Genomic DNA, 23,380 nt, shown 5'->3' on the forward strand with positions numbered 1-23,380 from the left:
TGTGTGTGTGTGTGTGTGTGTGTGTGTGTGTGTGTGTGTGTGTGTGTTAAGGAGCCTCCCCCTCCCCCTTTCCCCTCTTTCCCTATAGAGGCCTCTCAACTGTAACCAGGAGGCCCTCCTCCCTACTGCTTTTTTTTTTTTCCTAAACAGTTCAAGTTTGGATATTTTCTACTGCTGGCAACCCCGCCAAAGCCTTCCCTTGGCTCTGCCCACCCCACGTGGGCCATCCTTCCCTTCCCTGTCCCGGCATTCTGTTCGGGCACCCCCCTCAAACACGTGACTGTGTTGTTTTGTTAACTAACCTCCCCAGGATTGTTGGCACTACCAAATGGCTGGGCACAGCTGCCCTCTTCAGGGTGAATGTGGGAAAGCACGGGGGGTAGTGTTCAGGGGCTGGGGTACAATATAGAATGAAGCAGCCTGTTTCTTCAGTGGTTTTAGGCCAACATAGCTTTCCAGTTAGTCACTTAAAAAATTGCACCACCCAAATGGGAGGATTCAGGGACCAGGATAGCATCAGAAGCAGCCATTCTGGGAAAAACCATTTTAGATTGATGGCTGCAAAGAAGCTTTGACTCCTCCTTCCAGATTCCACATGGTGTTAGTAGAGTACTGGGGCATCCTCAGGAACCAGCTAAGAGCCCAATTCCCTAGTTGTAAAGAGGATCCTTGGAATAAAGGATTCATCCTCTTCAATCACACACATAAGGAGGGAAAAACTCTGGAAATGATTCTTCTCTGTCGGTTTAGAAACCAAGAGTTGACTATTTCCATCACTGGTTCCCTCCCTTTCCAAGCTCTGGGAATCACTGTGTGGGGTGAGAAGAGGCAGAGGGGATTGTCTTGAGGGGAGGGGAAGGGTAGACAACAGGACAAATAACAGCAAAATGGGGAGGTTTGGCTATAAGACAGACCAAGTGAGAGGAGAAGCCAGGACAGGTGATGCCTTGGATGTATGGGAGTTTCCTCTGGGAACTCCTAAACTGGGAACATCCCCACTTACCTAATGTGAATGTACAAGGAAGACTATACAGGCAGAGAAAGGATGAGATTTTGACGTCAAGCTTGGAACTGATAAGTTGTGAACCGGAGTGTGGGGAAAAGAAGTTGAGGTGCGTGCCACTGACCATAATGTAGGCAATGTCTATAACTGTTAAAGGTTTTAAAAGCACCTTACATATAATTTCATTTGGGCTTCAGCCTTGTGATGTGGATAGTACTGATCCCCATTTTTCAGATAAGGAAATTGAGGCTCAGAGTCTTAAGTGATTTGTCCATGGCAATACAGGTAATAAATTTCAGAGACAATCTGAGTCAAAGTTTCTTCTGATTCCAAATTTAGTATTCTTTCCTTGTGGTACTGAAGATGATGGAAACTGGGTGTGGAGTTAATTGGATGTTAGGACAGTACTCGGGAGGAATGGCCATAACTGGATAATGAAAGATATGGGAAGGGAGTGAAGGAGGGGCATTTATAAATTAGATGCACTGCAGTTATCACAAACCCATGTGTCTCTCCAAGGTTATCCCTGTCATGACTACCCAAAGAATAGGAAAAGTAGCTGAAGCCAAGAGCAGTGGACTTTGAGGCCTAGGGAAAGAGACCTAGAGGCCAAGTGGAAAAACCCCACCCAAGGGACTTTGAGGAGCACAGCAGGGGGTGGAAGTAGGGGCTGGGGCAGGGGACAGGGGTGTCTAATGTTGTGGGGGACTAGGCTGGCAGGAACACTTGCTCTTTTATAATGCATCTGTCAGCACTCCTGTTACCAGGTGCTATTTCCAGAGACCCAAGCAACTGGGGGGAAGGGGAAGGAGAGAACTTAGGCTCTTCCTCTCAGGCAGCTGCAATAACATCTTCCACCACTTAGGGGCTCCAGAGCTCAACCGCAGTTCCTGAGTGAGGAAGAAGGGAGTAGGCGGAGCATAGGCTCTCTGGGGATGTCCAGGGTGACCCAGAGCAGTGAGAGGCAGCTGGTCCTTTGGCCTTGGTCTAGGCTCAACCTGAAACCGTCTAGCCTTCCTCTGTTCTACCCATTTCCTTAGAGGGCCTACGAAGGGGAAATTTAGCTCCTCACTTCCCTCATCCTGCTACATATTTCCTTTGCAACATTCCTCTCCCTTCCCACTGGTGAAGTCCATGCCTCCTTCTAGATCCTGAGGATTCCTAGAGAATTCCCTCATTCTGGCTGCCTGTCCAGCTGTAGGCTCTCTAGGCTGTGGGGTGGGGCCAGGAAAAGGGGCAGTCCCTAGGATAGGGGAACCACCCAAGCCAACATTGCCCTTCCTCCATGGGAGGCCAGCTCACCACCTCCCCACCCTAGGAATTTTCTTCCCGGGTGTCATCTGAGTTTTAAGGATATGCACCACAACCTAGAGGCCACGGGTATCTCAAGGAGTGTAAACTTGGAATGGGAAGAAGAAAGGGGAAAATACTTTACACGCCTGAAGGCTGGGAGTCTCTAGAAGCTCCTTTTCAGCTTTTAAGATTAGAGATTTGTCTAACTATGATTGAAAAACAGTAGGGATCAGTGTCTCTCCCATCCCTACAACATCTGAAATTTGGTGCTCGATAATACCCTGGGCTTGGTGGTGTCCCGTGGTGAAATGGTGGGCAGTTGCAAGGAGAGAGAGATCAGTCTATGTAACTGGCCCCAGAATCCAGTTAAGGACTTCAGATTCTGGTATTCTTCCTGCTTCTCTGAAAAGGCTCAGCTGGACTCTGTATTAAGCAGACTGGATCAAGGCTACCTACTTCTCTTCAGCCAGCTGTAGGATGGAGGCTAGCAAGTGAGAAAAGTAGGCAGAAAGGTTTCTTCTCTTTCATTATTCCTAATGGGATATACTAGCTCACAGATTCCAGCCTGAACCAGGGGCCAGGACTCTTAGGGAGTTACCTGGCAGAGAGCTCAGGATCCTGTCCAAGGAGCTGACTGCCCAGAAACAGTTCACCGTGGGGGAGGGGCATCTCCTATTCTTGGCAGCAGAAGGTCCCAATCAGGCCCTAGACTGAGGGAACTACTTTGGAAACAGAATGGTGTGGGAATTAGCTCCATGTGCTCCCCTAAACCACCCTTGCAGCTCTGCTAGGGTTTGCTCAGTCTGTAGTCCTCTCTGCCTAGCTGAACTCCAAACCCTCTGCTCTGAAGCTTCAACTCCCCATACTCCAGCTCGGTAAGAGTATCATTGTAGGTCATAGCTCGACCTACAGTATACCAACTTCTTTAACTCAGTCCTCTTCAAATCTGGTGAAGAAACACTGAGAAGAAGTTATAAGAAACAGCTTAGAGGGCTAGGCTGAGGCAGAGGGATGACTCCATTCAACAAATATTCAGCAAGCATTTTTTTTAAGCACCTAAAAATGTGACTGTGGAATCAGAATCAAAGGACAAATTTCTCAGGGAAGAAAGAGACAAGTAACAGCTGAGAGAGGTACCAGAAAAAGGAAGCAACTGGCTCAACCCAGTTAGGGAAAGGTTAGAGACTAGTCCTTAGTGAGGTTGCTTTTTCAGAGGCCACCAGTTGTGTTTTTCTCCCCTCCCTACCCCCATGCCTTCCATCAGTCTCTCCTGGTTCAAGTGAACCAAGATAATGGAAACAGTACAGAATTTGAAGTCAAAGGACCAGGGTCTGAATCCTGTTATTTAATAGCTGATAGTGGTATTGTGTTTTAAGGGTATACAAAATGCTTTAGGTTTACATTCCTTATATAATTTGATATTCACAATAATCTTGTGAGGTGTTATTATTTCCCATTTCACAGCTGAGGAAACTGAGTCCCAGAAGGGTTAAGTGGCTTACTTTAGCCCACAACTAGTAGATATTGATGTTGAGATTTGAACCCATCTCCCTAATTCTAAATTCAGCCATTTTTTTTTCAATTGTGTCACACTGGGAAAATAATTTCCAATCTCTGGACCTGTCTTTTCACATTTGTAAAATTAGTAAATTTTATTGGATAATTTGTTACTTTTGGAAGCAATCACTTCTACTCTCTGTGCCTCAGTTTCCGTATCTGTAAACTAGAGGATTCAACTAGATGAGCTCTAAAGTAGAAATTTTAGAAATTAAATCAGGATTAAATTAAATCTCTATTAAAATAGATTTGGGGGTGATCTCAACCCTCCCAAGTCCCTTCTTAAAGCTCTAAAATTAAGATCTTATGATACCATAGAGCTCATCTCAGTGACCAAATTCTGTACCCCTCCCAATTTCAGTTCTCAGGAGCCTTTCTGAACTAGCTCTTGAGTTACTCTGTTCTCCTCTGGCGGACATTCCTGGATCTTGAGAAGCTGGAATAAGACAGGGTGTCCCCACCCTCCTCCAGTAAGACACTTTCCCATTTGGTATCTGTAAAACTCATTTGGCTTTGGAAACTCCCAATCCACTGGGAGCTCGTAGCTGTACACCACTTTCCTGAACCCATACCTCTGAGACTTGTAGGGGAGGAGAGAGCTCAGGAAAATATACTCATTGTCACAGGGATTTTTTTTTGGGGGGGGGTGACTGAGATGTGGCTGTGAATGGCTTTGCAGTATGGGGTAGAACAAGGACCCACCACCAACTTCACATAGCCTTAAAACCACAAACATCTGCCTCTCTAAATGGAGTTCCGGACAGGAAGAGAAATAGATAAGATGGAGGAAGGATAAACAATTATAATCCTGGCTTTCTCTCCCTCTCACCCTTCTCCCAGCTCCTCCTCTTCCTCCATCCTCCATCCTCCCATCCTTCTCCCATTGTGGGGCACTCAGTTGATCACCCTCCTGGGCAAATTGCAGACATTTGACCTGCTCTCTGGAGCCCTAACAATGCTATCCCATCCAGCTTTTAAGATGACCAAGAGACCAGACAGGAGAGAAGACAGGTATCTCAGCCTGAGTCAGGATCCTCTGTATTGTCTAACAAACACACCCACCTAGGAAATAACAATTTTTGGGAGAGGGAGTTGGTGGTCTGGCCACTTCTGGTCTTGCCACAGTCCTTCTTGCCCAAATGATGCTCACACTGAAGGCCCTGGCTGGTTGGAGGGTTATCACTGGTTTTCAGCCTGTCCACCTCGAAGAGCTACTCCCACCTGAATTTTTACTGGGGGCGAATTAGGGGGCTAAGTGAAAAAGCCAAGGTAGATATATAAAGCCTACCAGCACCTGCCCCAGCTCTCCTCTCGATGTCTTTTTAAAAATCCATTGACTCTAACCTTATTGAAAGCTACTTCCCCAAAACATGTTTTGCAGCAGGAACCCAGGACTGGGAATTTCCTGTGGCCAAGCAAAGGGAGCCAGGGCCCCGATTGGGAAGAGGCAGGGAGTGCTGAGAGCTGGTTGCCTTGGCTGAGCTGGAGCCACGTGCCCCACCCCCGCTCCCTTGCACATGTCTCTGCAGCAGCGGCAGCAGCAGGGCTGTTTATGAGAGCTGTTGTGGTAAAAATGGAGCAGCCTGCACATGCCCAGGCCATGTGATCTGAGCTACCCTCGTGAGCAAGCACAAACACACTCGCACACCGAGGTTCTTACCGTTCCCCCCCCCCCCCTGCCCACCGGGGAGCGGAGGACCAGGGGGGGGGGGGGGGGGGGGGGGGTGGTCGTGATGTGTGTGTGGACAGGGAAGGAGGGAAACAAAGCCAGCAGGGGCCTCTCCTCTAGGAGCCCATCTCTGTCTAGACTTCAATTTGCCTCTCAAGGGGTGGGAGGTAGACAGGTCCCCAGGAGACTGGCTTTCTGGAGTTCATTCACCTTCAAAGGGAGAAAAAGAAAAGGATCTGGAGTCAGAGGACCCAGGTTTGCATTTCTTCTCTCTGGGCCTCAGTTTCCCCAGCTGTGTAATGAAGGGGTTGGCCTAGATGACCTCTAAGCTCCTTCCCAGCTTTGAATCTATGATCTCTGGTCCTAAGCCAAGCTCCAGAGAAGTGCCACCCTAGCCACTGAAGAAAATCTGTGGATAGGGCTGGTTCAGAAAGCAGGCAGCTCACTTTTCAGGACCCTCTGCCCCTCTCATCACCCTTAGCTTATAAGGTATTCTTTGGGAAAAGAAGGTGACTCAATGCTTAGGAATCTGTGAAGATGAGGGGAGGCTATTCAGGGTGCAGGTTCAGTCACAGGATCACAGATTTAGATCAGAAAGGGCCCCTTCATATTACATTGAGAGAATCAGACTCAGAGGGGATAAGTTACTTACCCAAGGTCACACAGCAGAGCCAAATTTTGTACTCAGGTACTCTAATTCCAATTCAATGTCTTTTTCATCTACACTTACTGACTCAGGCAGAGGCCTCCACCAGATTTTTCTCGGGGCTAGAATTGAAATTTACAACAATGAAAAAGGTCTGAGATAGGGTTCCTGACAGCTTATCTCCATAGCCCTATCTTCCCCTAAACAAGAGAGTAGAAAAAGTGGAGGTGGGGTAGGAAATGACAGCTAAAGACCAGGACAAGATCAGAAGAAGCCTAGTCAGGCACCCCAGAAGACTCTTCTCTCTTCCCCTCTCCCTTCCAAAGCTTTCTGCTCCATATGCCAGGAGCCCCTCCCTGCCAAGACTTTTCTCCTGGCTTTTTACCCCTCTCTTGTCCTGTGACCCCCTTTGGGCATTGCAGTGCCTCTTAGTGGAATGTGGGGCTGTGCCTGAGTCAGGCGGACAGTAGGTTAGCAGGAACAAGCAAGCCAAAGGAGCCCGACCTACATTTCCTCATAACACCAAAATTTCCCAGATCCTGCAATGCAGAGCTGGAGTTTTTTTTTTTTTCCCCAATCTCTACAGGGCCCCCTACACATGCTGTTGGCATTTTTTTTCCCCTAAACAACAGATTTTTCCCCCCCAGGGTGCAAACTGTGCATCCTAATGAGTGAAAGCGAATCACACTTCGTTGAAAAATCTCATTTACAAATTATTTTTTGAAAAAATGTTCCCCACCCTCTCCTTGTGGAAAGGGAAGAAAGAGATCGGCATTTGCAAAGTTGCAGCCCCATTCTCCCCCACCCCCTCCACTGCTGCTTTTCCAGTGTTTCTAACAGCTGCAGGCCTGGGCTGTGTGGTGGCTGGAGGATGAGCATTTCTCTTTCGGCTCTAACCGAAGCTATGAAGGCTTGAGAGGCAATGGAGAATGGGGGGCGGGGAGGGGGAAGGGGGGGGAGAGAGAGAGAGAGAGAGAGTTTTACAATGTCCTTACATTTCTCCTCCTCCTTCCCACATTCCTTCCCCTTTCCCTCACAGCCCCTGCTGCCTGCCAAGCAGACATATCAATAGGGATGGCTTCCTTCCTCCGTCAAGGGGACTGTTATGAACTGTGGGCTTCTCCAAGCAGCTCTGGAGACAGGGTGGTAGTAGATAGCAATGTGGATGGGCTAGACGACGTCTACTGGTTGAAAGTGGCTCCTCCAGCCGAGGGGTAGGGGTGGGAGTGGGAGTGGGCATGCGGGGTGGGTTCAGGACTTTCCCACATTCCCTTACAGAGGCTTGTTTCCAACTAGAAGGGCTGTCAAGAAAAAGCACACAGAGGAGAGTTCAAAGGTCACCTCCTCTAGGAAGTATTCCTCGATCCTGCCTTTCCATCCTTACAAATTATTTGTTAATACTCAGTCTCCTCAGATTACCTTGTATTTACTTATCTGCCTAGAAGCTGTATGTATCTCTTCATTTGAATGTAAACTCCTTGTGGGGGAGGGATTCTCATTTATTTATCTTTGTACCAATCAATGCCTGGCATAGTGCCTCCCACAGAGTACATACTTAATAGTTGTTAAATAGAATAAAAGTTACAAAAGTCTGGAAATAATTTTACATACATTCTCATTTGATCCTCTCAATAAGCCTGTGAAAGAGATGCTATTATAATCCCAATTTTACAGAGGAGGAACCTGAAGTTTGGGGAGATTAAGTTATTTACTTGCTTAAATCAAGGCAGTTAGATGGCCCAGTGAATAATGCACAGAACCTGAGTTCAAATATGGCCTCCAGTACTTACTAGGTGTATGACCCAGTCAAGTCACTTAACCTCTGCCTCAGTTTTCTCAACTGTGAAATGAGGATAGCATGTTATGGTAAGGATCAAATAAGATATTTGTAAAGCACTTAGCGCGGTATCTGCACACATTAGATGATTAATAAGTGCTTATTCCGTCTTCCCTCCCCCTCAGGTTCATACAGCTAGTGAGTGTTAGAGGCAGGTTTTGAATCCAGATTCTTTTGACTCAAAGTCCTATTGTCTCTATCTTCTTAGACTCTACTACCTCCCAGAACTGAATGTTGGAGCAGAAAACTTAGAAGCCCTTGGCAAATACTTTGGCAGCTTTTCTTCCAACAAGTGGCTCATCTCAGCCCATCAGTGAATCCTATTTGGAAATTTCTATGCAGGCCAAAGCCTATACCCTGGAAGGCTCGTTTCTCCTTTGCCTCATTATTTTTTCTTATGTTTTCCTTTCCTGTGGGTTTCTGTACCTCTTCAGCAACTAGTAAAGGTGACCTGGTTGCCTGCTCTTAGAAGATAAATATTTCCTGTGATGCAATGGAAGTGCTCTGGATTTGTGGTCAGAGGACCTGAGCTTAAATCTGAGCTCTCTTACTTAAAATCTACGAGACTGCTGGTCAGTCATTTCACTTTTTTTGTCCTCAGTGTCTTCATCTGTAAAAATTAAAAATAAAAATGAGGGAATTCAACTTAGATGATCCTTAAAGTCCCTTCCAGTTAGGAATCTACTACTTTTAACTAAAGCCAAGACAGCCTCCCTCCTTTTAACAAAGCATCCCTAAAAATCTGCCCTTCTGGCCAGACCATTGGTGCTGCTCATAACAATAGCAGCCATCAGGAGTGTCTGTTTTAACACTGCATTTTGCACAGGAAGGTTGTCGTTGGCTTCTCCAAGAGGACCAATGACACCACAAAGTCGATATCTTGACCTGGGTGAGCAGAGTCAGGGGACCTGGACTAAAATCCCAGCTCTGCCTCCTACTATCTGTGTGACCTAAGACAGGCTATTTAAACACGAAGGGTTTCTTTCTTCTTTAAACATGCTACCCACCTCTTGAAAAAGGTGATGGATTCACGGTGTAGGAGATGTACATTTTTGGACATGGTCAACTTGAGAATTTGTTTTCCAAGAGACTATGACTGTTGGAAACGAGTTTTGTTTTTCTTTTTCCCAATGGGGACAGAGAAGGTAGGAGGGAGAGAAAATAAATGCTTATTAACTGAAAAAAAAAGATTGGAATAAATTATTTCTAAGATCTTCTCTTATTACTGAAAATCTGTGACTGGCAAAATGTGACAATGCCAGAAAATCCAGCTATGAATCCAGCCCTCTGAAGTTCTGGAACAGAAAACGTCAGAATAGGATTGCTCCTCCATCTGGCAGTTTACAAGAAATCCCTCCATCTTTTGTCTCCTTGTCTGGGGCACTGGAGTTCTTAAAGTGTGGTCTAGGGACCCTGGATGTCCCCAAGACACTTTCAAGGCATCTGACAATTCAAACTTATTTTCATAATAATATTGTGAATTATGAACATAAGTCATTTTAGCTTATAATTTGTTAAATATAAATAGTCATAACCCACATAAATGAAGTTCTTTCAGGGATCCTCAATAATTTTTCATGGTGTAAAGAAGTCATAAGACCAGAAAGTATGAGAACCACTGCCTTGGGAGAGTATAGAGAGGATAAGTTTACGTGAAGAAAAAATATAGTTGAAGATGCTGCTGTTGAGGCCAGGGAGATTATAGAAGTACTTAAGGGGACCCTTTGGAGACCTTTGTCCAAGTAACAATCTCTCTCTCTTTCTTAGCCTTAGTGTCCTCAACTATAAAATGGAGATATCCCGGTTGTTGTGAGGATCAAATTGTTCATCCTTCGTTTCAAAAAAGACCAATGGGATATCTGTAAAGCCTGTAGCACAGTGCTTGGCACATAGTAGGTACTTAATAAATCCTTGTTTCCTTCTTTGCCTGTATCCAGTCAGCCGCTGGGAGGGGGCGCCCCCCTCCCTGAAACCAGGCAAGCCACCACCATACCCTCACCAAGGGGAAAACTGAATTAATACCAAGATAGTCCTGTCAAACATCCCTTAGATATTGACATCATTTACTTCAAAAGAATGTTTTTTTGTTTGTTTGTTTGTTTTTTAGGTTAAAAAAAGGCAGGGAGTAGTGAGGAAAAGGAGCTGGGAGACCCAGAAGAAAAAAAAATATATTTTTCTGACCCAGCCGTGGACAAGTGTCATGTCATCTAACTACTCCCCTCCCCCTACCTCCTGCCCAGGCTATATGGGTCAGACTTTGTCCCTGCTGGAATGTGTGTGCCTGATACTCAATCTGGGCAGATCAGGAGGACACCCCAGCTCTCTGACTGAGGGGCAGACAGGAAAGTTTGCCCTTAGTGTAACAAGGCCAAGCTCCTTCCAGAGTGAAACAGAGGGTTGGATGTGTGGGGACACAAGGGGAAGAAGGTCCCTCTAGGACAGACTTATTCCCCTGATCCTCCCCAACATCACCCTGCCCCCTTTACCTCTGTCTCCTTCCCCTTTGAGTTACACCACATAGCTTGGCAGGTTTTTACACAGGGCAGTGGTTCACCTGGTGAGAGGAGGAGGGGTTGGAAGAGCTAGACTGTAACCTGACCTGGTTTTCAACTGGGACCCACCCAAAGTCAGTAAGTCGGCCTGAGGGCCTGAGATCTAGGCCACCCACTGGGTGTTAACCCCAAATACTGACAGGAAGATTGCTGGGCCTCTGGGGTCTCCCACCCCAATATCCTAACCAAAGCTCCAAGCTCCTAGATGCTTTTCAGCTCAAAGCCCCCACTCTTCTTTCCTAGCCCCTTTAATAATTTGCCCAAGGAAATCAAGGGGAGATGGGGAAAGACATACTTTGGAAACAATTCCTACTTGTCAACTTAAACAATGAGACCAGCATTCAATCCCTTAATCTTAGACATTAGAGATGGCAGCAGTGGGGAAAGTACAACTCACGAAGCTTCAGGACACTACTGGCTATTTACTGATTTCCTATTAATCCTGGTTTAACATTTTATTAGGAACCCTGTCCTTTCATAGGCTGGATTTAGCAATGGAAGAAAGGTTAGACGAAGGCTAGGAATCTCATGCTGACCTGGAAGGGGGGGGGGGCAGTACTAAGATGCACCTGCTGTATGTCAAAGTCACAGAGATACCTCAAGGTTAATAAGCTGGGAGGAAGAAGAGATGAGAAGAGATATCTCTGGATCCCCAAAAGACCAGAAACCCAGCCTTTGCCCTCCCCCGGCCCTTTTTTGGGGGGTGGAATTTACTTCACCCTCTTCTTGGGTTTCTGACCCGGTAATTTAGCTAATAAAGCAGAGATTTCCTCTAATTGTCACATCCTACTCCCAGCTGCCTAAGGAATGTACAGAGGGGAAGACCAGGGTTGGGGCTGGCAGCCCTAAAACTGAACTTTCTTCACTTTTCCCCTTTATCTCTCCTTCCCATGTTGTTTGGGAAGGAGACTCCCAAAGTTTTTTTCTGTAACAGAAATAAAAGGAAGAGCCCTATAGAAAGCAGTCCCCACCCCTAACTCAAGCTGGTGACACCCTTCACAAACAATTCAATCTCTCACCAGTAACAAGAGTTTTGCTGATTGGAAACCAGGTCTTGGTGTCAATGCAACTCCCAGCTAAGTAAACCCTCCCCCTCCTCTGTCCCTCCTAATTCACTGCAAAGCTCAGGGATTTGTCCCCTGAAGTGTGTGTATTTATGTATGCATGTATGTATGTATCTCAAAATGGCAAATGAGTAAGCCATGGGTAAAAAATAATGGGGGGGGGGAAGAGTTTAGCAGTAAGAAAACTAATCATATGGTTCCAGAAAAGACCCTGACTTGGAATGGGAGAGTCTGCTCAGGGGAGAGGAAAGGTTGGAATCTCCTGATCATCTGAGTTGGGGGCAGAGGGAATGGTTCTCATGTTGCTGTTTCCATTCTGGGCTCTGGTCTAGCCAGAAAGCAGTTTTGTATGTGCAACCAACCACTGGCTCTACCTGGGAGGTGATATAAAGTAGGCAGAACAGGATATGGCAACCTGCCTCTCCTCTTCCTTCTCTCCTGTGGTAGGGAAAAGGAGGGGCAGTGGTGAGGAGCAGGAGGAGTCTGCATTATGAACCAAGTTTTCCTGAAAAGTCTCTTTGCCTGTGTGGTTTGATCCCTCCCAGACTCAGCTGCAACCTCACTGGCTCTGGGCAAAGGGCTGGAATATACTTGAGTAGAAGAGAGAAATGGCACACTTCTTTTTCTCCTGAATTCACCAAAGGCCTCTTGTACTGGCAGAGGACCAAGTGGTGGTGAGATAGGGAAGGCTAAGGCCCACCCCATCCAGGGCAGTTTGCTTTCCATATAGAACTAGGCCAGAAATATCCAGCAGTTCAGCTGCTTTTTTCCTCTTTTAGACTTTTTCTCCCTTGTTAGAATGTTTTCCTAACCACTCCATTAAACTTCCCCACACCCCTTTCAGAGGCCTCTCTCTGCAGACAGTGATTATTATTGTTTTGCAGGTCCCCAGTAGACACTGTCCCCAGGGACAGAATCTGAGTAAGTGGAGGTCCTAAGTGGGAGACTGAGAGCTAAACGAAGAAAGCCTTCCTAGAAGCACTGTGAGACTGAGAAATAGGCAGCTGGGCATGGGAAGGGCTAATAATAATAACTGACATTTGTATTTCTATTTTTAAGCACTTTACATATATTATCTTATTTGAGCTTCATAACAACTCTGTGAGGTAGCTATTACTACAGGTATTACTATCAGCATTTTGGAGATGAGGAAATTAAGTATCAGAAAATTTAAGTAGTACCTCACCTGTGGCTTAAGAGCTAATAAATATCAGAGGTGAGATTTAAATCTAGGTTTTGAATCCAAGTCTGATATTCTCTCCACTATAGGGCCTACTTGGCTGATGAGTGAACAAGTTTTCCCTTTGCTCCCCACCCTCCTCTTGCCCCCTTCCACAACCATACTCATATTTTTCCATCTGCCAGCTCAGGCTCCTCTAGTTGCACTCTCACAATACCCGGCTCATCCCCTAGAATTTTAGGCAGGTGTGGGGGGGGGGGAAGCAGTTGAGATCTACCCTCCTTCCACCACTCTAAAGAATTTGGGTTTGCCCAGTCTCACTATTCAAAGATCTCAAAGCACTTTCACTAGGCTGTTCCCTTCCCCCATATTTCTTCCCAGAGGACGGGAAATGATTCATCCTGAGGTCACCTCAAATAGGTGGTGTTGTCAGCCAAGAAGACAGGGCTTTCCTAGGGCACCTTAGGTTCTCTTCTACCCAGCCACTTCTTGTGCTCCAGGGGCAAAGGCCATTTAATTCCTCATCCCCAAGGTGTACCCTCACCGGGAATGGAGGTTGTAGGTGGAATATGGAGGGAACTTGCAAAAGAGAAGTCTCATTTCCTTCTAGCCTTAGGACCGGGCTCAGGGGCATTAGAAGGCTTAGCCTCCAGGCTTTGGGGTAGGCTCCCACATCCTGGCAGTGGTTACTCTTCCCCCTGTGGTTGGCAACCTCAGCCCGAGGTCAGCTCTGCAATCACGTGAACCCCTCACGTTTGCAAGGTTGCAGAAAGGGCTGTTTGATCACCAAGGGAGCAGCCAGGCTTGCCAGTCACTCCTCAGGAATTCACATGCTTCTGCCACACACACTTCCCAAACCCGCCACCCCCTACTCTCCACCCCATCCCACTCCACTTCCAGCTCCGCCTAAGACCACACTAGAGGTTTTCTAAGGCAGAAGGAAATAAAAGTGTAAGGAGTTTGCCTCCTGCATAAACTACAAATCCCAGCAATCCTCGGGAGACGCAGGCGCACTGAGTTCAACGTGCCTGCTGCTGGAAAAGTGTGTCACTGGGGCACGAGGCGCTCCCTGGGATCACATGGTACCTGCTCCAGTGCCGCGTGCGGGCTCAGGAGCCTTGGGCTTCTGGCGCCTGCGCAGAGCCATCTGTCCCAGGGAAAGCGGCTCGGGCAAAAGGCGGCTGAGATTGGCAGAGTGAAATACTGCAGCTGAGCGAGCGCATCAGGGCACTTGTCTTCTCCCCATCACCTGTTCACCTCCCGACTCCAACCTCTCTCCATCCAGGACCACTGGCATCGGCCATCTCCTGGATTGCAACGCCGCACTGCCGCAAAGCTACCAGGCAGTAGCCCCTTCAGTGCATTGCAGAGACCCTCCCCTCTCTTTTCCAGCCAAGAGCTACTGCAGACTGATTGCACCCTTTTTCTCCTGCTGCTCCTCCCATGCAAAGCAGATCTCTGCTGCCCCAGCTTCGTCCCTTTCTGGAGAGCTGTTGTCATCCAGTCATCCAAACACTTCGTCGCCAGGTGCCAGGGACCCCGACCCTGAGCATACTAGGCTGGGGGATTTCCCACCTTCAGCCAGTGCTCAGTGGGTGAGGGCCGCAGTCCGAAACCACAGTTTGAGACGCGGTCCTGTTTGAATGAGAGCTGTCAGTTGGTGAAGACATGACGACCACTCTGGACTCCAACAATAACACAGGTACAGTGGCTCCTGGGCTACTATCTCTGTACCACTAAAACTTCCTGAGATCTCCCCTTTATTGGCAGCTGGGGGAGGAAGCAGAGATGCCCGGCATGGGTCCGAATGACCTCCCAGTGGCTTTTCACGGCCCCGGGTTGGGGAAAAGGGGTATCTTTCATGGAACCCTCTCCGGGGGGGCCCGGAGGCCGGGGGGGGCCCGGGAGGCCAGAGGAGGAGGACCTTTGAGTAGGCACTGAGGGTAAGGGGATTAGCTGGGGACCTCAAAATCAGCCCCTCGGGGGCCCCCCCCCCGTTATTTGTTCTGGCGCCGTGGGGCAGCTGGCGGACGCCTCGCCTTGCTTTCCTCCCCTCCCGGGGCTTCCCTGAAACCTGAGAGGAAGGAAAGGCTACGCTTGCCGGGGCTTGGGGCTGAGGAGCAGAGCTGAAGAGCAGGAGCCATCCTCCATAGAGGCGGGCTGCTTGGGATGCCTGCGGGGCTTGGGGTCGGGGTACCTGGTGAGCAGACCCTCCTCTTTGACCGGAGGAGGGGGTGGGGAAGAGAGGGCATGCGGGAGCCGTGCCAGAACCAGAGCTTCGGCCGGCCTGGGCCAGGGTCGACTCAGGAGCCCAGGCTGCCCCTTGGCTCACATGGCCCCAGGGCTGGGCCCACGTGCTGCGTTTGTTTTCATTCAGCAGTCGCCTCGGCTGCTTCCCCATTGGCCGACGCCTGCCGGCCCCGTTACATAATGAGCTCCGCCTCCCCGTCTCCGGGGCAACGTGGGTCCCCCCCCCCGCCCTCTCTCCTCCCACCCCATCCAGCTCTGCTGGTTCCCCCTTCAGCTCCGCCCCTGACTCCCAGGCTCGGGGAGGTCGAGGTGTGGCCCCTCCTGGCCTGACGGGAAGCGTGTGGGGCGGGGTCTCCAGTTCCGGGGTTTCTCGTTGGGGAGCCACGTGCGAACGGCACACGTGGAGTGGGGACGTGTGGCCGGCTGAGGGCCCAGCCCCTCCCCGCCCGGTGCGTCGGGATCTGGGTGAAGCTGGGCTGACTCACTGCCCCCGCCTGCATCTTTTTCTCCACCTCCCCCACGGGTAGCTGAGTTGGCTGGGGCCGGCCGTGACCTTGCACTGCCTCCAGTTTCTAAAGCCAAAGAGCCGCACACCTATCCTCAGTGCCTCCTTACATTGCCGCATTCTCCCTGCATCTCAGTCTGTTGCAGCCTTATTCCTCTTCCTGGTCCCTTTGTCCTGGCCTTTGTATCCCCGTATTTCAGAGACTTAACCTGATTGTTAATTGTGCCCTCCACCTTCCAACAAATTAAACATTTGTTATCTCTGCTATGTCCAAGGCCTTTTGTCCTACATACCCCCAGCCCCCCCATACAAATTTTGAAGTCACAACAGGAAACAACTTCTCCGTCAGCTCCTAAAAGCAAATGGGAAAACAAAATCCAAATTATGGAGGAGCTTGTCAGACCTGAGGCTTCCTGCCCCTCCACTATGTTCTGGAAGATAACCACTGAGCTATAGATAGCATGGACCTTTTTGGGGGAGCTTGGATCAGATTGATTTATTACCAGACTAGGGCTCATTTTTCCTCTACCCTCCTCCAAACTTTGAAACTCCAGGAGTTGGATTATTGTGCAATTGGTTTATGGAGAGTTGGGTTTACCCAGATCAGTCTTGAGCTATTTTGAGGTTGTCCCTGCCCATCTCAGTGTGTCTGTGTGTGCGTGTGAGAGCAGTCAGCATGTGCCTGTTTAGGCACCATGCATGGTATGCCTGCTCACACGTGCCCTCCTCCACCTTCACCTCCCTTGTCCACCCCAGTCTGTCCTGCACAGAAGACAGGTCAAGGGTTCCACACAGGTGTGGCAGGCTTCTTGCCCCTTTTCCTCAGAGTGCCTGATTGGAGCCTTAGGGGTGTGGCTATTCAGGTGTCTTCCAGATGATAGCACAGCTTTCTTGAGCATTCCACAAAGCTACAAAGCTCTTGTTCCTTGTTGGAGAGAATCTGGGAAGCTGCATTCTCTAGCTCAGAGCCTGACTGTTCATATTCCAAACCAACTGTTACCACTTAATGATTATGCCTGTCCAGGGCACTCAGAATAAAGCCACTCTGGTCATGTTCTCTTCAAGACTCCAGGCTAGAAGGTTGAGAAAGACTTTCCTTCCCAACTCAGGGATTGACTTTATAAGGAGTGGAATAATGAATATAAAAAGGAGAGCTCTTGTAATGAAAAGAGCACTCCATTTAGAGTCCAAAAATCTGGGTTGGGATCCTTGATTTGCTGATTAAATATTAGTTAGATGACCTTGGGCCAGTCATTTCTGTACTGGACTTCTTTTTCCTGATCCTAACCCTAAAGTCAAGAGGTTCTATGAAAGTATTTTAATAGCTCTATTTCCTATAAACCTGGGAAAACTTAGGAGAAGACATGATTTTGAAAACTGAGAAAAATTGAGAAGAGAGTTTCATTACCTAATTTAACATGAACCCCATTTCTCCACTGGGGCAGTCAACCTTAGGCTGAATCTTTGCCTTTGGTGATGGTCTTCGTATTAAGATCAGAAGGTCTTTCCTGGAGGAAATGGCTCTTGGGACCTGGCTCCTCCTCCCTTTCATCCTCCCAGGTTCAGCCATGCACAACTAGGTCAGCCATAGCAACTCATATTCTTTAGGGGAGGGGTCCCAAGGCAAGTGTAGGAGCCAGTAGACAAGTTCCTCTCACCCAACATATATTACTGCAGTAGGGAGACAGGTGGAAGGCCTTGTATACTGGCATTGAGGATCAAGAACTTTGCATCAGTCATTTTAGGCCTGTTCTTTTGAGTAAGAGAATTGGCAAAAATTGGCTCTTTGAGGGGGTCAAAGCACCTTAGGGGAAGCCTCTATCCACCCCAGTTTCAGGAGCTTGAGAGAAGGCAACTGGATAACTCTTTAGGGTTGGGTGGCACTTTGAGAAGACATAGTAGCCCCCTGAGGGATCTCTGTATAACCTAACCTCCCCCTCCATTTGTTTCTTTTCTCCTCTGTCAGGTGGAGTCATCACCTACATTGGTTCCAATGGCTCCTCTCCTAGCCGAACTAGCCCTGTTTCTCTCTGCAGTGAGAGCTCCAATGGCAGCTTCCAGTCCCTGACCCATGCCTTCCCTACCTACTTTCCACCCTCCCCCACTGGCTCCCTCACCCAGGACCCAGGCCGGCCCTTTGGAAGTGGCCCTCCTGGCTTGAGGGAAGATGGCTCCCCTTCATCATCATCCTCATCTTCCTCCTCCTCATCTTCTTCCTCTTCCTCTGCCTCCTTCTATAATGGAGGCTCCCCTGGAGGACTGCAGGTAGCCATGGAGGACAGCAGCCGAGTGTCCCCCAGCAAGAGTACCAGCAGCATCACCAGTGAGTCCCGGAGTGGGTTGGGGGTGGTACTGGTTAAGGAATAGATGCTCATTTTTCCTCTTGTTTGCATGATTTTCATTTCACTTAAAAAATGGATAGGATTGTTCCTTCTCACTCTCCCCCTCTCCCTCCAAAAAAATCTCAGTTTAGAAAAATTCAGTTGGGTTGTGCCTTTTATAGCCAAACTTAACCCTCACCTGTGGGATTGGACCCTTTCTCTCTGGGGGTCAATGAAGCACTCCCCAAGGAGGCTGGCTTACCCTTTGTTTCTGTCCCTCTACCCATCCTCTCCTCCAGAGCTCAATGGCATGGTGCTCCTTTGTAAAGTGTGTGGGGATGTTGCCTCCGGCTTCCACTATGGAGTCCACGCTTGTGAAGGCTGCAAGGTGAACAGGGTACAGGGGGCTTGGGGAGCTTCTCAGGGATTTGAGGAAGGGCTCAGAACTGAGCCTTTGGTCTCCAGGGTCTCCTGAGTCCAAGGGAACAAGGGGTGAGGGGGGTGGAAAAATTTATGGCTCTTTCTAGTCCTCCAGCCTGTCGTGGGCCTTGCTGATCCAGACTGATACCTCCCCTCACTTCCCTTCTAGGGCTTCTTCCGACGAAGCATTCAGCAGAACATCCAGTACAAAAAGTGCCTGAAGAATGAGAGTTGCTCCATTATCCGTATCAACCGTAACCGCTGTCAGCAGTGCCGATTCAAGAAATGCCTGTCTGTTGGCATGTCTCGAGATGGTGAGGCTTCGTTACACTCCCCCTTCCCTCCACCACCCCTCCACTTATCCTAGACCCCAGCTCTGAACTCCTTATGCCCTTCAGGTTGATTTTTAAAGTACTTTCTTCTCTCTCACCCCTAAAACTGAAATGGATTTACAGAATAATTTACATCCCATTTCCATCAGAGAGCTCCAGATCCACAGATACATGGCTGTATAGAAGTGTGAGAGCTGGAAAGGTCCTGAGGGGTCAGTCATTTCATCCACTTCCCTCATTTTATTAGAGGAAGGCACTGAGGTCTAGAGAGGTTGAGGGACTTTCCTAGGTTCACAGAGGTTAATGACAGAGATGAGATTGGAACCTAATCTCCTGACTCCCACACCCAGTGCTTTTCCCGCTGTTCCAGGTGCCCTTGAAGGCTCTGATCAGGGCCCAGAGTCATTTATCTCCTTCTGAGCCAGACTGGACTGTCCCTGTCTGCTTATCGTGCTCAGCTTAGAGTTGGCTCCTCTGACCCCATTCCCCCTTCCAATATTTAGTGTCGTGAACCCCTTGTTCACACCCCCTCTCTCCAGAATAGGAGCAGATCATATTTGATCATGGGGAAGGCAGGGAGGTGACGGAGGGAGGAAAAGTTTCCTGACATCCCTATCTTCTCTACCCACCAGCCGTACGTTTTGGACGGATCCCAAAGAGAGAGAAGCAAAGGATGCTTGCCGAGATGCAAAGTGCCATGAACCTGGCCAATAACCAACTGAGCACTCAGTGCCCACCTGAGGCCTCACCTGCCAGAATCCCTGCACCTGGCCCATTGGGCTCCTCACCACCCCCAGTTCCAGCTCCCTCACCCCTTGTGGGTTTCTCCCAGTTTCCCCAGCAGCTGACGCCACCTCGATCTCCGAGCCCCGAGGCCAAAGTGGAGGATGTGATCTCCCAGGTGGCCCGAGCCCACAGAGAGATCTTCACTTATGCCCATGACAAGCTGGGCCCTGCACCCAGTGGCCTGAATGCCAACCAGATGCCCAGTGGTCCCCCAACATCTACAACACCCCGCTGGGAAAACCATTGCTGCCCTCCAGCACCTCCTGATGACAACAACTCTGCTGCCACCCAGCGCCACAATGAAGCCCGGAATGGATTTCGTCCAGCTCCAAATGCATACCCACCAACCTGGCCAACGGCTACCCCCCATCATGGATGTCACCAGCATAATAGCAATGGGCACCGCCTCTGCCCAACCCACATGTATCAAACCCCAGAGGCTGAAACTTCAACTGGTTGCCCCTGGCAGGACCGATCTAAGAACATTCTGTTGGTGAGTGTTTTGGGAGCCCAAAAGGGCATGAGATTGGAGTTGAGATCATGTCCTGGATTTGGACTTGAGATGGGGTGGCAGAGGACTTTTAAGTGTAAAGTATTACTTTTCCCAACTTTCGGCGACCCCCTGTCATAAGGGGTAGTCCGCTTTTTTAAGAGGATAAGGGTAGCATGAATTTCTCAGTGTTCTGCCTAGTGGTCTGGAACCCTGGGGATGTGGCCTACTTACCATGGAGGGTGTTTCATTCTGTGATCTAAACAAGGCTTTGCCTAGGCACTCCCTCCAGTCTGGTACTTAAGTTCTATCTTCACCTTCATCCCCACTTACTATTAAGTTGAATATGCCATCTCTTAGAAATCCAGCCTATGGCAAAATCTACATTGGGCACCTACTTCCTGCGGAAGTTTATGCCTTGGAATTCCATTGGAGCCATTCAGCTTATATCTCCTATCATTTCTTCTTCAAGGCATGCCCCATGAATATGTACCCCCATGGGCGCAGTGGGCGAAGTGTTCAAGAGATCTGGGAGGACTTCTCAATGAGCTTTACACCTGCTGTGCGTGAAGTTGTAGAGTTTGCTAAGCATATTCCAGGCTTCTGTGATCTCTCTCAACATGACCAGGTCACTCTGCTTAAGGCTGGTACCTTTGAGGTAAGTTCCCCTGCCCTGGAGTATCAGTTGGTAGGGAGACAAGGATGCCTCTTTCTAGAATTGGTCACTAATCCGCATCCCAGGTCCTTTGGAGTCTAAACCCTTCCCGCTCCTCTCCTGCTCCCCTACCCTGACCCCTATCTCCCCTTGGACTGAGAATAGGAGAGGTTATCTTGTTGATTCCCACAACAAGATGTGTGCTTTCCCATTCTCCTACCTTGGGGAAGGAGACTCCATTTTCAGAAGGACTCTGGTGGCAGGAAGTTCCTCCTTAGGTATAATCCAGATATATCCTGGAAATTTAAATACACCGTCCAGATGCAAAATTTGGTGTCCTTTCCTCTAACTGGTGAGATTCGGCAATTTAGGGGGCAGGTGGCCCCTATCCCCCCAGCTACCTGGACTGATTCACACACACTCTATTCAGGTGCTGATGGTACGTTTCGCTTCACTGTTCAATGTGAAAGAGCAAACAGTGATGTTCCTGAGCCGCACAACATACAGTCTGCAGGAACTGGGCGCTATGGGCATGGGGGACCTGCTCAATGCCATGTTCGACTTCAGTGAAAAGCTTAACTCCCTGGCCCTCACAGAAGAGGAGCTCGGGCTGTTTACTGCAGTGGTGCTTGTCTCTGCAGGTAGGCTATGACCCCGGCCAGGATGGTCCGGGGATGGAGGGGATGCTGTGACAGACACGATTCTGGCTCTGGCCCTCTCAGTCCCTGATCAGATCTCTCCTGCATGCAAAGGGATGTCAGGGACAAGCTTCTGCACTCTCTGTTGATGTCCTCTGAAGACCTGAGATGCTGGACGGGACCTCTGCTCTCATGATGCTGCCTTCCCTGGCCTCTAGAGGCAATATGTCCTGTAGCGTACTTTCATATCCTCTCCCACCATCCTGGATTTCTTGTGAACAATGTAGTGCCCATGTCCAGGGATCTTTCCAGCCTGACAACCCCTCCTTCACACCCTGCCCTCTTTCCTTTTCCCAACAGACAGATCAGGTATGGAGAACTCGGCCTCTGTGGAACAGTTGCAGGAGACGCTGCTCCGGGCGCTTCGGGCACTGGTCCTGAAGAACAGGCCCTCAGAGACTTCCCGCTTCACCAAGCTGCTGCTTAAGTTGCCTGACCTCCGTACCCTCAACAACATGCATTCCGAGAAGCTGCTGTCCTTCCGAGTAGATGCCCAGTGACTCCAGCCTCCCCACCGACTGCTGTCTCCATCAGGCCCTCTCCTTGTACGGAACCGAACTCTGCACTTCTCTCTCCTTTAAGAGATAAAAGAGACAAAGCAAAACAAACCGTCCCTCCCCCCAGAATCTTATTTATATTGTTATAAAATATTCCACGATGAGCCTCTGCCCCACCCCCATCCCTTTTGTAAATAGCTCCCTCCCCATGGAACTGCTCTATCTCCTCCCACTGAGCCCCCAGTCACTTGATGTGTCCTGTTCCCATCTCAAATCAGTAGTTGACATCTATCTGATATGGCTTCTGTCATGTGTGTTAGGAGTGGGGGAAGAGGGTACTTCCTGCTGGACCAAAAGCCTCCTCCACCAGCAAATTTGGGGTGAAAGGGGCATAGAAGGTTCCACGGGGGAGTTATTTTCATCATATATTTATTACATAAATATATAGTAAAATAGACGAGCGACAATTACCATAAAAATATCTTTCTTTAAAATCCTGACCCAAAACACAACGGGGTGAAAAATCGCACATAACAGACATACTGATTGTCAATATGGGGTGGGGGTCAGGATAGGCCTCCCCCCCATTCCTCCCACCAGCCATTATCCCTCCCTAAGGGAAGAAGCTACCCCCCAATCAGCCATATCTCCCCCCCCCACCCCACAGCACCAGCTTCTCATACATTCAGTAGCGCCCCCAGGCAGTACCCCCCCAGGAGTTTTGGGGTAGGCATTCCCCTAGTCCCCCTTGTGGACGGTGTCTTTGCCCCCCACCCCCTCTCTACCCTGTAGGCCGGCCACCAGGGGATGAGGGCAGGGACAGGGGGCTCCTCTCTCCCCACTCCCCCCATCTGGGACAGAGCAAGGTGGGGAGCTGGATGAGGTATGTGTGTTCAGAATGATGGGTGGGGGAATACTGAGATGGGGAAGGAGGCAGGGTAGGGGTAGGGAGTGGGAAGGGGGGCAGTGTAGTGGTCATGGCTCTAGGGCCCCCCTTATCGTATTCAGAGCCCCCTCATCCTATCCTGGGCACCCCTCCTGCAGCCAATACTGCAACACTAGGCCCCACCCCCACCACTGAAGTGCCCTGGCCCAATACTGGAGGGGGTTTGCTAAGCACCCTCAAGTCTTGTCTGTCCACCCTTCCCTCCTTTATTAGCACCAATGATCTCCAAGATTGGGATCCCTAATCCTCTACTTCCCACAGTAGGGATAGGGGAATTTATGAATCTAGAGCAGGTGCTCTAAGACTCCCTGTCTCCACAGCCCCTCCAGACCTCCCCCCAAATTAAGTATACACATGAACTTGAAACATTCATACACATACACACACACACACACACACAAAACATGCATCAGCCATACACAAACTTGGACAGACCTCACCCCAGGCTGCTGTCCATCCCCCACCCCCGATACCAAGACAATGCAGGGTAACATGGGGGTAGGTCATAGCTCATCTGGTGTGGTTGGGGGATGGGCGGTGTGCTGGAAGTAATTCCCAAATGCCTATAAAGGGGCCAATCCCACTTAGCCCCTAAGCCTTCCCTGCTGTGTCCATTGCTGAAAAAAAGTAGACAGTAGAGCAAGTACATTGCTGGCCCTGTTGTGGGGGTAGGGGTGGA

The 23,380-nt window shown here is 49.2% G+C and overlaps 1 protein-coding gene and 2 long non-coding RNA genes across 4 annotated transcripts in view; 2 read left to right on the top strand and 1 right to left on the bottom strand.

Annotated features, from left to right (window-relative positions):
• The window catches only part of LOC114050979, an 11,188-nt gene extending 2,035 nt beyond the window's left edge, over nt 1–9,153 (top strand). Inside the window, exon 3 of one of the 2 annotated variants that reach the window (XR_003570099.1) lies at nt 8,214–9,153. This is a non-coding gene — a long non-coding RNA (uncharacterized LOC114050979). Of the gene's footprint in view, nt 1–150; nt 1,349–8,213 lie in introns of those variants that run through there. The other variant, XR_003570100.1, reaches the window with a different exon arrangement.
• On the bottom strand, nt 5,567–15,091 carry LOC114050980. Its single transcript, XR_003570101.1, has 3 exons — nt 14,999–15,091; nt 6,175–6,290; nt 5,567–5,732 (listed from the first exon to the last, which is right to left on the bottom strand). It is a non-coding gene; the product is annotated as an uncharacterized LOC114050980 (long non-coding RNA).
• NR1D1 (nuclear receptor subfamily 1 group D member 1) lies at nt 13,925–22,225 on the top strand. Its single transcript, XM_027873082.1, has 8 exons — nt 13,925–14,503; nt 17,523–17,879; nt 18,177–18,265; nt 18,467–18,611; nt 19,262–19,908; nt 20,378–20,563; nt 20,991–21,201; nt 21,559–22,225. The coding sequence occupies exons 1-8, from the start codon at nt 14,470–14,472 to the stop codon at nt 21,756–21,758; spliced, it is 1,869 nt and encodes a 622-aa protein (XP_027728883.1). The 5' UTR covers nt 13,925–14,469; the 3' UTR covers nt 21,759–22,225.
• Nucleotides 22,226–23,380: the final 1,155 nt, after the last annotated feature.

Source organism: Vombatus ursinus, unplaced genomic scaffold, assembly GCF_900497805.2.
Source record: "Vombatus ursinus unplaced genomic scaffold, bare-nosed wombat genome assembly UNPS02014801.1, whole genome shotgun sequence".
Lineage (NCBI taxonomy): Eukaryota > Metazoa > Chordata > Mammalia > Diprotodontia > Vombatidae > Vombatus > Vombatus ursinus.

Coding starts and splice junctions, on each gene's coding strand:
- NR1D1 (XM_027873082.1), top strand. CDS start 14,470: ATGACGACCACTCTGGACTCCAACAATAACACAG. Junction 17,880..18,176: donor GAGTACCAGCAGCATCACCA/GTGAGTCCCGGA, acceptor CCTCTCCTCCAG/AGCTCAATGGCATGGTGCTC. Junction 18,266..18,466: donor ACGCTTGTGAAGGCTGCAAG/GTGAACAGGGTA, acceptor CTTCCCTTCTAG/GGCTTCTTCCGACGAAGCAT.